The following is a 15,762-nucleotide window of genomic DNA, read 5'->3' as shown; positions in this document are numbered from 1 at the left end:
CCTTCACCGTTCAGCCTTAGTACGTCGTTTTAAGGGAAACGACAAGTGCGTGAGAAGTACGCTGAAGAATATCAAAAGGGTGCAGGAGCGTGTTGTTGGTACAGGGGAATTTAGGAGATCGTCGGAAGTGGGAAAATGGCCGGTGGTGGAAAGGTTTCCTTCAAAGTCACACTGACCTCCGATCCAAAGCTACCCTTCAAAGTGTATATATCTATATGTCTCATTCAATTCTCAATTCTCAACATTTTCCCTAAATTTCTTTTTTCCCTAATCTCGATTTTCTTTGTTTCTTTCAGGTTTAGTGTTCCAGAGGCTGCACCTTTTACCGCAGTTCTCAAATTCGCCGCGGAAGAATTCAAAGTCCCGCCCCAGACCAGCGCTATCATCACCAACGGTAATTAATTATCTTGAGTCAGATCGATTTTTTTTTTTGGATTAGTCAGTGATATCGATGTTTCTAGTTTTAGGATATTTAGGGTTTCATGTAAATTGAAAATCGTGTTATGGTTGTGTGGGTGTGAAAATTTGAATACATGGTAGATGCCTTTCGCTAATTGTTTTTCCTTCCTTATAGCTTTTTCAGCCTTTGGGGAATTAAAAAACTTTGCCACACTTGCACCTGTTTTTTTATTAAGAAAAGTACTGTTTATTTTGGTGATTATTTTGTAAGTGTTTGCACATTCTATGTACTTAATTTTTTCTTTTCAGTTGATTTGTATTAAAAAATATATATGAAACAAAGTAAAAAAGAGAGAACAATTTATACGATACAAAACACAATTTTGTCTTTAAACAATGCAACCCATGTTCATTTAGCCCTTGGAAATTTTTGTGTGTGTAACTTTGTTCCCTAATCTACCAATGTTATGGCAAATACAGTCCTCTAATTTGGTCGACTGCATGAGGGAAGAACTGATTTGTTATGAAATTTATAGATTTGGAGACAACTTGTACTGTATACAAACCTAACTAAATATACAATTTTAATCTGGAAAATGGTAATTCGTGTTGATTTGAACCTTGAATTTTTATTATATAATAATAATGTAATCCCCGATTCTGTTTATTTTATGACAAATTTAATCCTCAAACTCGGTCAACTTCATTAAAGAAGACTCATTTGTCTTTAAGTTGACAAAGTTGAGAAATAAATTATTGCATACATGCAAAGTTTTAGATACTAAATCAACAATGGTTGCCACTTTGAAGACAATGATGTATTTACTGAATGAGACCGCCTTTTGAATGCAGCTGAAAATGCTATGGTTATTAGATTAATGAAAACTTTCTACATCTCAGCTCCAAAATATTGGCCTCATTTCGTACCTTTTTCTTCACTCGAGGGTTGTCTCCTTCGCAGGCTAAGTGGTGTCTGGCTTATAGTTTGGCACATATTTGAAGTTGTTTCCCATTCTTTCCTTTAGACTTATTAAAGTTATTAGGGCATTTTGTAACTAATAGACCCTTTGAAATTTGTGATCTTACTGGGTAATTTTGTAATCTACGTAATATTTTAACTTTTGGGGTTGGAATTTAATTAATAACCCCTTTATTTTATTTTTTTTGCTGTTTATTTGAATTAGAATTGATTGAATAGTGTAGTCTTTAGGTTTTATTATATTCTCTACTGGTTAAGTTGGAGGTAAACATATTCAAATTTAACGTGATTCACTGTGGCTACATATTGACAAGATATTTGATCTTTGAATCTTCAAAAGCTAAAAAGTTCAATTGATTGAGGTTTAATTGGGCTTGTTGACAAATTAGTTATTTGAATTGACTTGGTGAGCCCATCATATGTTGGGACTGTTTTGGCATTTGTTGTTGCATTACTAAAAGTGTAATACTGTTCATTAAGGAGGATTTTTCTAACTAACTTGTTGCATTAATCAAATGAATGAAGAACTACGAATTTAAGAGTATTTTTGTTTGCTGTAAACCTTTCACTTTGTTAGCCTATCTTGTTCTAGTAATATTCATCTTAAATTTGCCACTCATATTCCTTACTTCGAATGCATGCAGATGGTGTCGGCATAAATCCCCAGCAGAGCGCAGGTAACGCAATGCTTTATCATCTGTCTTTAACTTTCCACTGTTTTTGAAGAATCTTCATATTTTCCTACAAATACTGTTTTACCTCTACAATTTTCTTCTTAAGAAGTTACTGTACAAGGACAAATAAAACAATGGGTCTGTTTGTTAAAACTTTTTTATAGAAAAAATGTTTTTTAAATAAAATAATCACTTATGATCTTTAACATATTTGGATAAACTTATTTAAAAAGCGGGAAGTTGAAAAAACAGAGAAATTACTTTTAATTAAAAAGTAGTTTTTGTCAGTGTCAATTTCTATTTATGTAAAAGTCCTTAAAAAAATAAAGTACTTTTTGCAATCACTCTGGTGATGGTATTATTATGATTAAATTTAATTATATACATGAAATGGTTGTGTTGAGATTTCTTAATTCGCATTTTTTTGTAGTTGCAATCATGGGTTCCTATAGAAAGGTTACACCAATAACAAAACATTGAATAAAATTATATTATATATAGGTTTATGGTAGTTTGGTATGTTTCATTGACTTGCTTATATATTGATTTATTCAGGCAATGTCTTCCTTAAGCATGGTTCAGAATTGCGCCTGATTCCGCGTGATAGGGTTGGTGCCTAATGTAACGGGGGTGTCTGACTGTTGTAGCTTCATAATTATCAATAAAAGCCGTTGTTACTGATTTCATAATATTGAGATTAAAGGTATCATGAAGTCTTTTCTTTTTTATGTAAAAATATAAATTTTGGGGAAATTATAGTTCTGTCAGTTTTGGTCCGCCCATTACCTTTAGACAACTTCCAAGCGCCACCCTTTCCCCGATGAAAGCTTAGCAAAGATGTCAAAATTGAGATAAATGATGTCCGTATCGTGCAATACCATCGATTTTGAGGCAGTGCGTGTCTCTCGCTGATTGTGTTGCTTTTCAGATACCTGTTTCATAAATAAATCTATATTAAGGAAAGCATGTTACTAAATTTAAGACTACTGATGATGAGGAGATTATCTTCAAAATATATTGAAGTTGAAGATATTTTTTATTATTTGATGTGGGGCATGCACTAGTGAAATGTGGTTATTAAATACATTACCTTTTTAAACTCAGTTGTTGTTGTACCACTGTTGAATAGCCACGCTTTGCAATCCAGGGTCTATGAAATTTCCTTTACTGGCTATTCATATTGTATGATGAAGCTATACCAAGTGAAAGTGAGTGCAAAGGAATCATGGTACCCTGAGTTAGAAAAATTAACATAGACTTATGTCTATATGTACCTCTTACCAGAATGCAGAGGAAGGGGGACTGGGAGGAATTGTCGTTTTCTTTCGTACATGTGCTGCTAATCGTCAAATTTTAGAATTTTTTTTTTGACATGTTTTTTTTTCCGTATGGCACACTATACATAACACTTACACATGTAGCATTCTTTTGGTCTTAAGTCAGAATTTGATTTTTGGGAGGCAAATTCTGACATTGGATTAATTTGGTGGTACCGAAAACCAATTGGAATTCTGTTATGGGGGAATCGAATTCTGAGTCGTTTTTTACTTCTTTTTTTCCTTTTGATTTATTAAGTTAAATAACATGAATAGAAATTTTTTGGGAAAAAAAATTATAAAAAAGAATTAATTGAAAAGAATTGTTTGGAGGAAATATTAAAAATAATAATAATAATAATTAATTATATTTAGTAAGTGTGTATGATTTAATTATTTAGCGAAGTAAAAAGTGGGATAAATAAAATTTAGACAATACTTTTTTTTGTCTAATGTTTATTTTTATACTGGTCAATTTGTAATATTTTTAATTCAAAGCAATACCAGTAACTTATTTAAACCATAAGAAAGAAAGATTAGTATGAGCAATACAAGAATACGAGCCACCTTCTTAGTTTTTTTTTTATTAGGAGAAGAAAACGAGACTGTCAATCCCGAAAATATTAGTCTTTAATAGTGCAAACTATACAACACGCGCAAAAACGTTTGATCACTCCTTAGAATCCAACATTTGAGCAAAATATGTTGATATTCACACTATTTTCAATCTGGGAATTATTCTACCATTCTTCACAAAATCCTTAGCTGTTAAAAAAAATAGTTTCAAAATAGCGAAAACTGGCAATTCGATGCACAATGGGTTAGCAATGGATTTGAACCAAATCCAGTTAGCTTTACGCTGTTGTGGGCGGTTTCAAGCTATCAAACATGCTAAATCACTTCATTCCCATATAATAAAACTTGGTCTTTTCAGTCACGTTTTTCTCCTAAATAACATTATCTCTGTCTATGCAAAATGCTCCCAATTCGACGATGCACGAACCCTTTTCGACGATATGCCTCACAGGAACATAATTTCTTACACAACGATGGTCTCTGCATTCACCAATTCCGGGAGACCCCAAGATGCTCTCACACTCTACAACCACATGCTGGAATCTAAAACAGTGCAACCCAATCAGTTCTTGTACTCAGCGGTTCTCAAGGCATGTGGAGTCGCTGGTGATGTTGAATTGGGCAAGTTGGTTCACCGACGTGTATATCAGGCTAGGTTAGAGTATGACACTGTTCTGATGAATGCCCTCATGGACATGTACGTCAAATGTAGAAGGTTGGGTGATGCAAATCGAGTTTTCTATGACATGCCGTGTAAAAATTCTACTTCATGGAACACTCTCATTCTAGGGCATGCCAAACAGGGTTTGATGAAGGATGCGTTGGATCTGTTTGATCAAATGCCAGAACCAGACCTTGTGTCTTGGAACAGCATCATTGCTGGTCTTGCAGATACTTCTAGCTTCCAGGCATTGCAATTTGTTTCTATGATGCATATGAAGGGCCTTAAACTTGATGCATTCACATTCCCATGTGCCCTCAAAGCGTGTAGTCTACTTGGCAAGTTAACCGCGGGGAGACAGATTCATTGTTGCATTATCAAGTCAGGGTTTGAGTGTAGCTTTTATTGCATATCAGCATTGATTGATATGTATTCGAATTGCAAGCTATTGAATGATGCAATGAATATATTTGATAACAAATCTCCTCTTGCAGAAAGCTTGGCAGTATGGAATTCCATGCTTTCAGGGTTTGTTGCCAATGGAGATTGGTGGAAAGCTCTCAGTATGATTGCTCATATGCATCATTCTGGTGCACAGTTTGATCCCTATACCTTTAGTGTTGCTTTAAAGGTCTGCATCGAGTTTGAAAACTTGAGGTTGGCATCTCAAGTGCATGGATTGGTCATCACTGGTGGCTATGAGTTAGACTATGTTATTGGAAGCATTTTCATTGATCTATATGTGAAACAGGGCAATATTAACAATGCATTGAAATTGTTTGAAAGGTTGCCATATAAAGATGTTGTGGCTTGGTCTAGTTTGATTGTTGGTTGTGCTAGATTTGGTCTAGCTACACTAGCTTTTTCCCTCTTCATGGATATGGTTCATTTGGATCTTGAGATTGATCATTTTGTCCTTTCAATTGTTCTGAAAGTTTCTTCAAGTTTGGCATCGCTTCCAACTGGCAAACAAATTCATTCTTTTTGTCTTAAGAAGGGATATGAATCAGAGCGAGTTATTACAACTGCTCTTACTGATATGTATGCAAAATGTGGTGAGATTGAGGATGCCTTAGCTTTGTTTAATTGTCTTTCGGAAGTAGATACCTTGAGTTGGACTGGTATTATTGTGGGATGTGCACAAAATGGAAGAGAAGACAAGGCAATTAATCTTCTGCATAAGATGATTGAGTCAGGTACAAAGCCAAATGAGCTCACCATTATAGGTGTTCTGTCTGCATGTAGACATGCAGGCCTAGTAGAAGAGGCATGGACTATATTTAAGTCTACTGAAACAAAGCATGGATTGACACCATGCCCTGAACATTACAATTGTATGGTTGATATATTTGCTCAAGCAGGACGTTTTAAAGAAGCAATAAACTTGATTAATGACATGCCATATAAGCCCGACAAAACCATATGGTGTTCCTTGCTTGGTGCTTGTGGAAATTACAAGAATCGACATCTTGCAAATATTGTTGCTGAGCATCTTCTTGCTACCTCACCTGAAGATGCTTCTGTGTATATAATGCTGTCAAATGTTTATGCATCACTTGGAATGTGGGATAATGTAAGCAAAGTACGAGAAGCTGTCAAAAAAGTAGGTATAAAAGGAGCTGGAAAAAGCTGGATCGAGATCTTTAGCTGAGATAGCTGGTTATGTTGTGAACGGCTTGGTTCAGCTAGCTTAATTCCTTGTAATATATTTCCGGACAACTCAATGATTGTTCTAAATTATAAGGAATGTTACTTGACCGGAATTTGTATGGTGAAAGAGTCGTATGTTATGGTGACTGTCAGTTCAGTTACAAGGTAAAAGCACGTTAGTGTCAAATTTTAAAGGACATTTGGATGGAAGATACTAGAAATACTACAACAAAGAATCAAATTAAGTATAACGTATGCAGCAGTTCAATCCGATAAGCTTTTGCATACTTGCTATTGCCATGAGGTTTCACACATTCAATGTTTGCCTTCCCCAGCAAAGGTACAAACTAAAAAGGTAAATGCAAAGTGTACTTTCAATAGCATTAATACGTTATAATTTTAATCATGTTTAGTTTTAATTAATTGATTTCAGTTTTATATTAACTACAACATGATTAACTTTGTATACCATATACTAATTTGATCAACCGCTTACATTTGCTAATAAGCACTCATTTAAGGAACTCAAATTTGGTTAAAAACAGATGTTTGATCAACCGCTTACATTTTTTATGTAGTTTTAAAATTTACATAACATTTTTACACTAAAATTGCAATTAAACAAACCTTTTCTGAATTTCTTTTTGCTATATCAATTCTGCAAAATCATCAGGATTCAGGTCTCAGCTTATCTTTTAGCACGGTTTAGGAGCTTGACATGTGCAGTATACGATAAGATTGGCCTATATTATTACTGAGGGTTGAATTTAGAGAATGGATTGCCGATTTATTACTAGTTAATTATCTACAAAGTCAATTTAATTTATAAACGAGACCCTTTTTTAATAGAATAGATTAATAGTGTGTTGCAAACATTTTTCATTTTATTTGTAATTTGAGTGTAATAATTCATTTTCTCTTCAATAATTCTAAGCAAGATTTAAGATTATGATTATAATAAAGACAAAAAAAGAGTGATAATGACAGTGAATTAATGATTATCAAAGAAAATGGCTTGGCATGACTCTCTGGTTTAGGTGTACTCCTTGTTCTTTTCAATTAGTAAGTTAAAAATAAGATAAACGGGAAAATTTATTACAATTTTTAATATATGGAATATCTTCTAAAGTAGATAGATAAAAAGAAATGTAGTATGCTGTACAATAATTCCCTGGATTTAATGACAATTTTTAAGTTTTTAGGTTGTCTCTCCGAACAGTAAGTTGAAGATATATTTGGCTGGGAGTTGACTTATCTTAAATGAATCGTTCTGTAATTTGGAACTGCCACTGGGGACTAACATCATCACTTTCTCATTTGTTTTTTGGCTTTTCTCGTTCTGTCGTATTGCCTGAGTGAGAACAGATTGAGACACCACTAAGCAGCAGCGATAATATGTTGGAGGTGGACAAGAACCTCTCAAGCTACGTCTACCACTTTTTGGATTATTTGATCAGAGGGATAGCGGATTCTAACTACCTGGTCCGAGGGAAGCAAAAATAAAATACTGCTCAATGGTTTGATTTGTAACAATTTTAAAGCCGCAAATTTTCTTACTACTATTTTTACATTAACTGCATTTTTTGTACTTGAAGGTCATTCATGTTTCCATTTTATGTATTAGGCTTGGCCCTGATTGGAACTATGTCATGGACCAATTTTGTCTTTCCAAGCCTCCGTGATGAGTTGAGGCTGCTTGGTATGAGTTGCAAGTTTGAACAGAGGATGGGGCACCTAAATTAGTAGAGCAATGTTCTTGGGAATCCAGTCAACAACTGCAGGAGTACAGTCCAAACCATATGAACCTGACCCATCATTACCACTAGCTAACACTGGGGACATGGGTAGGTCCCATTAGAAGAAGAGAAGATTAAAATGGTGAACCCCACCTCCTCATCATCACTCACTGTAAGCTTCCTGCATAAGGCCGAGTCATTGCTGAGCAAAGTCTCTAGTGCATGCTAGTGGCAGTGACATTGTGACAGTGCTTACATGGATTTTAATATTTGAAGTCTACTATGGAATTTATTCTCGTGCCATGTTTATTTCTTTCTCAATCATTTCATCCACTTTTGTCTCCCGACTCTTACTTTTTTCTGACTTCCTACTACTAGCTTTTATTTTTGTTTCGATCTTGACCAGGCATGTCAAGTTGATTCCTTCACAGTTTCCAATAACCAGGGAACACTGCAAAAATTACCGCGAAACACCACGCTAAAATGCTTTCCTGCCCACACTTTTCGCGCCATATTTGTTTGCTATCAAGAAGAGCTGAGTTGTCACTGGTCACTCTGCAATAGTGAGTAAACCAAACTGAATCAGACTTCTTTAGCTACAAGCGTTACATGGACCATGTAGGTACATCATAACGTAGCCTGTGATAATTGTCAAAGCTTAGTGCGCCATACAAAACAGTTTTTAGTGATTTGTGTTATAATATTCACAATTATCTTGACATTGGTGGAGAGGTGATTGTTAAGCCCACGCCGAGTTGCTTAAATTTGAGTAACAAAGGCCAATGCGATCTTAATCATAATACAATGAGTACAAAACAGGAGTCAACTTGTTCCGGATTCCATGGAAACGCACTACACCGCTGAAATCTACATCTGTAATAAAAAACACAAATCTAGATCACACGCCCGACCGTGAGATACCCTTATTAAACCGTGTGTGAGGACTTTATGGCATGGGAGTTTCTACTCCTCGTCTTATTCCTTATAATGTTCCTTACATGCCTTTGTCTGTGTGAAGGACTTCACTCCATTAACTTCAATAACAATACTATAATAACTCACTTCAAAAAGTTTATTCGTATATCAAGCTATTATAAGAATTAAGAAGTGTTATAGAATTCAACTTAAAAGATAAAACAAGTACTTCAATTAAACAATAAGCCAAAACAAACGTGGTTCCAATAAGAAGCGATTAGAACAAGTGCCGAAGTTTTTATGTTATTTTTATTGTTAAAGTGCCTTTGTCTCTGGAGTGTGTTCATTGTTGCATTGACCTGTTTTCTCTTAGTAGAGACCTGGCCTTTGACCCTGACCATTATTTTCTGCTCTAAAAGGGTTTATGAGCTTTCACAGTTTGAATACGGTGAGACTATTTAACTGATAGAAAAGTTAGAGACAAGTGCGTTTGTTTTTGTTAATGTGTAGCTTATCTATGAAAGAATAATAAAAAAAATGGTTCCCTACATAAAGTCGAAAAGATATACCTAATAAATATTAAAAAATTAAATTTATCCTTAATTTATTTCTGTACCTATGTAAAATAACTGATTATATTATAAAAATTATAACATTTATATAATTGATAATGTTATATAACATAATCGATTATATTATAATAATTTACTATAACATAATAATAATATTAAAAATAAAAAATTCATAAATAATAATAATAGATAAACATAAATTAAAAAGTTAATAATAATATTTTTATTTTTATTTTGTTTTACGAAAATATATATATAATTTTTTTATGCATATATACAATGTTACATAATTGAATTTTTTTAAGTGAGTTTACTAATCATTTATAATATGAATAATATTTTAATAACACATGATTTTTTTTTGCAAATAATTAATCATATTTAATTTTAAATTAATTTTAAAAAAATATAAATTTAAAATTTCTTTAATTAAAAAATATTTTATTAATTATAGACCAACTTTTATAAACTTATCCTTTAATTTCTAGTTTCTCTCTTATCCAAAACAAGATCACATTTCCCTCTTTTTTTTCACATCAAATCTATATTTTTCTCTTTGTCAAATGTACTCTCCCATCCAAACAAGTCACAGATGAGACATGAGAGTCGTAGATGTGAGTAAACTTTTTGCAGTAACGGGTTGATTATAAAATGTTTTCTACTTGCTTACCTTTACGTAAAGTTCACAAAAAAATATAAAGATAACGAATGCTGATACCGTTTTATGTAAAGTTCGCAAGAATAATTCGGGACTTTCAAGCATATTGTCTCAAGTCTTTTTTTTTCTTTTCAATTTTCAGACCGTTTGTTATATTATCGTTGGAGAAATTGAGAGTTGAGGCTATAGAAGACCGTTGACCTCCCCTCATCCTATGAGGAGATTATTAAAAAAAAAATCAATTTCTCATCCAAGTTAAAAACTGAAAAACAGAAACAGTGAGATTTTTTCTCACTTATCAGTATCTACTATTATGCTCAAGAAACATTTAACAAAAATATAATCATGGGAAAAATAGTTTAAAACGTGTAGAAGAAACAAACAAAAATTTAAATTTAAGTAGGATATCTTTCTACTTAGATTTCCCATTTGAGTGTTTCAGAAAAAAAGTAGTTTTGATGGAATCAAATTATTAATCTGATAAGTAAAGCAAAGTTGATGGCGCGTGTAAGATTGATAGGTTCTGTCTGTGTATGCATTGAATGGATAAAGGAAAGTCACTTGTTTAACAGTCTTGTGAAATATAAAAACAATAAATGAGACAAAAGTCTTACGTTAGCTAAATGTAGAGACAATGAAGGCTTATTATGCGGTTAATATATAATTGTTATAGTAATATACAGTCGTTGATTAAATCTGGCATGGATTGGAGAGTCAGTGATACCAACCAACACATACAAAAATGATCTTACTCCCCCCAAAGCATCAACAAAATAATCAACTAGATGATGCTAGAACTTGAAAAAAACTAACAAAACAAAGGAAGTGATATATGAAAGGAAGTTATGATCATCAAAAGCCACTGTAGATTACAACAAAGCAAGGCAAAATAGCTCTTGGGTTGAACACAACCAACTCATCCAAATTGGAATAGGCTCCAACAGCCCCTGCAACTGAATCATACTCCTCCATGCCGCCTTCTGCATTCTTCTTCACCCTTCCTGCTATCACCCGACAAACCAGCATTGCCCTCTTCTCCTCAATCTCATCCACACACGCCTTGTCGTGAGCCTTCCCACTCGTTGCCGTTGTCAAGATACCGGTTCCTCCGGTAACCTTGAACCCGTGCTTGATTATGCTGCAAACGTTGCACTGTGGTATCGAGTTGCACAAGTTGGAGGACCCGTTTAGGCCTAGAGAACACGCGAAGGAGGTGCAATGAAACCTCAGTAGCTCGTTGCCATCTGCTATGCAACGTGGGTGCTTCTTCGGGAGTTTCGTGGCCTTAGCTTTTATGGAGTCTCTGTACTCTTCGAATCTGGTAATGGTTTTCTGGGTGTTGTGGACCTTGAGGATGCGGTCTATTTTGCACACTGGAGATTGCTTCTTCAGCCAGCTGGAGTGGAATATGATCTCAACTATGTTCTTGCTGGTGTCTTCTGGACCCAGTTCAGAAACTGAAATTGGTAACGGGAAGAAAAAGAAGATGGTAAAACATGTAGTTAAGTCATGGTACATTGGTGTCATCATTAAAATCATAGATGATAAAGTGACAAACACATCAACGTGTCAATTATGATGTTTATATAAATAAGCACACATCATATCAGAGATGTCTGGATTAATTTCTCTTAAAGAAAACAAGGAAATAAAGCAAACTAAATTAAAATTAACTTATGAATATCCGTTTTTGAATTACAATGTAGAAACTATACCTTTTAGCTTCTAAAATTCGTATACATGTGAGACCAAACACACTGAAAATTTCAATAAAATGAAGGGAAAAGCTTATTTTCTTCTAATGAAACTTAAAGTACAGCACATTATACGATACCTGCATGTTTGACTGCCTGGTGATGCTCCAAGCTTTCAGCTTTCATGATCTCGCCACAGTCGGGGCAAGAACAAATGCTACTCCTGAGAGAAGGGTCTTTAGTGAAGCCTAGAACTGGATCTACTACCATTCTACACTCATAACAGCCGGAAAGTCTCCTGAATGGCATTCCCCTGAAAGAGCCAGCGCCAGAAGAAGTGGAAGATGCTGACAATGAAGAAGAAGAGGCTGAGACGGTTCCATTGTGTTCAGTAAGAGGAGCTTTCATGGATCTGCTGGAAGCATCGTTGCTGTTGCATCCATTTAGAAACAACCTTTTCTTGTGGATATCCGGGGTTGATGTGTCAGGCTTTGCCGTGATTTTGGTGTTGTTACAAAGCGAACCTGAGCACTTCATCTTCTTGCACTTCTTGCTGTTATCTTCCGGGACTCGTTCCTCTTGCAGCTTTCTCTGTTCCTGTTTTTTCCTATGTTGATGCTCTTTCGCTTCTGGAGGTGGTTTTGCTTCCTTCTGCTGCTGGTGCTGTTGCTGGATTTGGACATTCCTACAAGCCAATAGGCCTCTTACCACCCATGAAGGTTGTTTTTCTGTTTTCTGTAGCTCTTGGTTTTGGTCTTGGCTGACATGTTTGGCAATGGTTGGTTTTCTTTGGGTTTTGGGTTTGCTCATTGTAGAAAGGATGGAAGTTTGTTCAGCTTATACCAAATGATGGCTTTTAGAACAGGGTTGGAAGTAGAACAGGATTCTGAATTTGAGTCATTTAGGAGTTGGAACATGGAAGTGTTAAGTGGGCTCTTAAGGTGGAAAGCTTTGAGGAACCTATGGCTCTTCCCGTGGGGAGATATATGACTTTATGGTGAGCATCTCTCACCGTTGATTTTTCTAGATTGAAGAGTCATTTTTTATCTAAATAGTGGGAAAGTAAAGGGTTTATTGGCCAACGGGTCCCCCCGCCTTTTTATGTTGTGTCTGTCTTCTGTATGAAAACATTTTGTGAATATCATAACTCACCATCTTTACTGCCTAATTCCCACGGGGACTAAAGTACTTGGATTTCATGCTTAATGTAAATCATATATAGCTTAGTCTTTAATGGACACTTTAAATTGCTGCCACCAAAAATTCAGTTTAATTAACCTATCTATACTTCTGAAGCAAATGGACCACATTTCTGTTTCCTTTTGGGCTATCAGCTTCCAATGTCCCTGCTGAGAGTACTCATGACTTGGCTCCAGTCATGAGTGCAAAAAGATATGAAACACAAACCATTCATCAGATGAAAATTCTAGGAAATTTACATTTGTATTATTTGATGATATAATGGTCCCCCCTGAAAACTAAACCCCCCAGAAAACTTAAAATAACATTGGCAGAATTGCATGTTCATTTCCATTTTTCTGTTGTTTGGTGGAGGTACTCAGCAAAAGGCTTATATTCCATTCCATTATTTTATCCAGCAGAACATCATGTTTCAATAGGAAGTAGATCATGCGGTTGCTAAAATTAAGAAAATAATGCAATGTATCATTGAAGTGGGTGCAAACACTAGGTTGTCACTTGCCAGTTTTCTAACCTATACATTTCTTTCCGTCAGTCATTTGTGAGTAGGAGTAATTGGAGTTCTAACACAATTCTTGAACACATCGGTATTTGGAAGTTGAAACTCTCATGGTTTATGAGCTTTCTGAAACCCTTTCACAACATGATTGGAATATAATTGAGTGAAGATTTTGTCCTCGGAAAATGTTAGTTTAGTGTCTGAGACACAAACCCTGGCTAAATCAATCTCCCATAACCGCTGACACAGACCATATCTCAACAGATCAACTAGTAGATAACTGATTAATATCAGTGAATAGGACAAAAGTCATTTACGCATCACAGCTAGAAAATGCATTCAAGAGTAGCAACTGTTCCTTCTGTACCCGAACCCAGCACAAGTTTATGGGGAGAGAGTTGATAATTAATTAGGTTTTGTCGTTACTTGATGCCCAAGAAGGTGGACTTTTTCGGGCTAAACGCATTGCACCATTTGCAAGGTATTCCACTAATTACCCCATAATGGCACCTCTTATATAGGGAAAAGCTGCTCATTTGATTCCCTTTCTGCCTCAAAATCATGCAACCCCATATGCTATGGAATAAAGCCGCTTACTTTAATTAACATAAAAATCAGTAATTTCCCCAAAAACTTTGAAAAAAGTTATTCTTTTTAACCCTAATTGTACCATTCCAACTAGAACTTGGCTATGTATAAACATACTTATAACTCGTATTGTATGGCAAAAGGCGTCTTGGCGCAAAAACATACTTATAGTTTGAATATGAAAATTTCATAACAGTTCTAATAACATCACTATTTTAATGAGCTTTACAAATATATTTTAAAATTAAATACAGCTTTACAAATAACATTACTATTTATAACTTTTCCAATTTCAAAAAATATGTTTGTAAAATTTATGTTAAAATAATTTTTTTTCTACTAAGAAATTCTTAAATCGAAATTCGAAAACTTTAGCAATCAACTTTGAAATATTTTACTATTCCGTTATATTGTGATTTACAAATAAAATGGTAAAAGGTGTGCGTATATTAAACCACTTTGAATTTAGTAGGATGGTTGACATTTTTATAATTTGTGAACACAACATATAAAAAGAGACTTATCTCTCAACCCTTTATTATTAAAATAAAATATATGTTCTATGAATAAAAGTCCAACATCTATTATTTTTTTATTAAGTGCTTAAAATAAAATATAAAATATGATTATGTACATTCTGTAAAATGAATACTCTATTCAAATATAATCATCTAATGACACAAATGTTTCGTCTAATAAACAATATAATATTGTGCAGTCTTATTTTACGCCTGATAAGACATTTATATGCGTGCGCATAGATTTAAGTTATCCTCGTAGTTCACAAATATCGATACGCTTATTCTATGATTGCAAAAAATGTCTAGTCCCTTCTTAACCAAGAAGATCCATTGAGTCACAAGAAATTATCTCTTAGAAGAAGAGCTAAAAGTTACTTTGCCTCATCAACTCCCTAGCGCCAACACTGAAAAAAACTATCTAGTTTGTACTGCACTTTACATATATTCAATTAAAGGTACTATGTCCAAAAAAAGATAAGTACATCAAGCTAATATGGCACAAAGAAAACGAAGAAGAAGAACATTTAATTTTGCATTAATGCATCTTTTAATCAAAATCTCATCAAAGGCAAGGAAGACGAACAAAAGAGTTAAAGTTACTCAACAACCGGACAAAAAAGGGATTGTAACAACTACTTTCTTCTTGTGCCTATATAAAATTACCTTTCAATAAGAAGTTGAGAGTACTCGTTGCAAAGTATTGAAACATTGTTAACATATTATGTGTCACAAAAAGCTTACTAGAAGAACATTATTTGTGTTTGCATAGCAAACTAAGAGAAAAATATTACCAATATAATTATCAGAAAAAGTAAACTCTCTTTAGTTGGAAAAGCCAGTGATTTGTTGATCACAAAGACATTTTATTTGTCTTAAGTTAAAGGTGGCTTGTTGAAAGAAACCTTAAACGAGGTGAGCCAAGATGGTTGTGATCCGAAAGATTACTCGATTTGTACTTTGTCACAATTGTCTGTCTTGTGAAACTTAAATGATTGGTCAAGAAATTGATGTAGTATGCAATATCAGATAAACAAGTATAAAAATAATGCATAAATCTTTTTTTATCCCTGTTTTTGTACATTACTTTGTTATTTTCCAGCAACTAAATTAAGGTGAAGTCTGTC

The 15,762-nt window shown here is 34.3% G+C and overlaps 3 protein-coding genes across 3 annotated transcripts; 2 read left to right on the top strand and 1 right to left on the bottom strand.

Moving 5' to 3' along the window:
• LOC137820076 (ubiquitin-fold modifier 1) lies at window positions 1-2,741 on the top strand. Its single transcript, XM_068623860.1, has 4 exons — window positions 1-203; window positions 297-394; window positions 2,023-2,055; window positions 2,608-2,741. Exons 1-4 carry the CDS (start codon window positions 136-138, stop codon window positions 2,670-2,672), a joined length of 264 nt encoding a protein of 87 aa, XP_068479961.1. The 5' UTR covers window positions 1-135; the 3' UTR covers window positions 2,673-2,741.
• Window positions 2,742-3,922: 1,181 nt separating this feature from the next.
• Window positions 3,923-8,333, top strand: LOC137822560 (pentatricopeptide repeat-containing protein At4g08210). The gene is made up of 3 exons (XM_068627465.1): window positions 3,923-6,610; window positions 7,621-7,772; window positions 7,880-8,333. The coding sequence occupies exon 1, from the start codon at window positions 4,178-4,180 to the stop codon at window positions 6,254-6,256; it is 2,079 nt and encodes a 692-aa protein (XP_068483566.1). The 5' UTR covers window positions 3,923-4,177; the 3' UTR covers window positions 6,257-6,610; window positions 7,621-7,772; window positions 7,880-8,333.
• Window positions 8,334-10,762: 2,429 nt separating this feature from the next.
• LOC137821947 (uncharacterized) lies at window positions 10,763-12,950 on the bottom strand. Its single transcript, XM_068626765.1, has 2 exons — window positions 11,971-12,950; window positions 10,763-11,593 (listed from the first exon to the last, which is right to left on the bottom strand). The coding sequence occupies exons 1-2, from the start codon at window positions 12,638-12,640 to the stop codon at window positions 10,989-10,991; spliced, it is 1,275 nt and encodes a 424-aa protein (XP_068482866.1). The 5' UTR covers window positions 12,641-12,950; the 3' UTR covers window positions 10,763-10,988.
• Between the last annotated feature and the right edge of the window lie 2,812 nt (window positions 12,951-15,762).

This window comes from Phaseolus vulgaris, chromosome 9, assembly GCF_000499845.2.
Source record: "Phaseolus vulgaris cultivar G19833 chromosome 9, P. vulgaris v2.0, whole genome shotgun sequence".
Lineage (NCBI taxonomy): Eukaryota > Viridiplantae > Streptophyta > Magnoliopsida > Fabales > Fabaceae > Phaseolus > Phaseolus vulgaris.
The sequence above is the reverse complement of the archived record's forward strand: the minus strand, read 5'-3'. Positions and strand labels throughout refer to the sequence as shown.

Bases quoted from the DNA above. Each gene is read 5' to 3' on its own strand.
- LOC137822560 (XM_068627465.1), top strand. From the start codon at position 4,178: ATGCACAATGGGTTAGCAATGGATTTGAACCAAATCCAGTTAGCTTTA.
- LOC137821947 (XM_068626765.1), bottom strand. From the start codon at position 12,640: ATGAGCAAACCCAAAACCCAAAGAAAACCAACCATTGCCAAACATGTC. The intron at 11,594-11,970 runs GTATCGTATAAT...TACCAATTTCAG, and splicing joins CCAGGCAGTCAAACATGCAG to TTTCTGAACTGGGTCCAGAA.
- LOC137820076 (XM_068623860.1), top strand. From the start codon at position 136: ATGGCCGGTGGTGGAAAGGTTTCCTTCAAAGTCACACTGACCTCCGAT. The intron at 204-296 runs GTATATATCTAT...TGTTTCTTTCAG, and splicing joins CCAAAGCTACCCTTCAAAGT to GTTTAGTGTTCCAGAGGCTG. The intron at 2,056-2,607 runs GTAACGCAATGC...TGATTTATTCAG, and splicing joins AAATCCCCAGCAGAGCGCAG to GCAATGTCTTCCTTAAGCAT.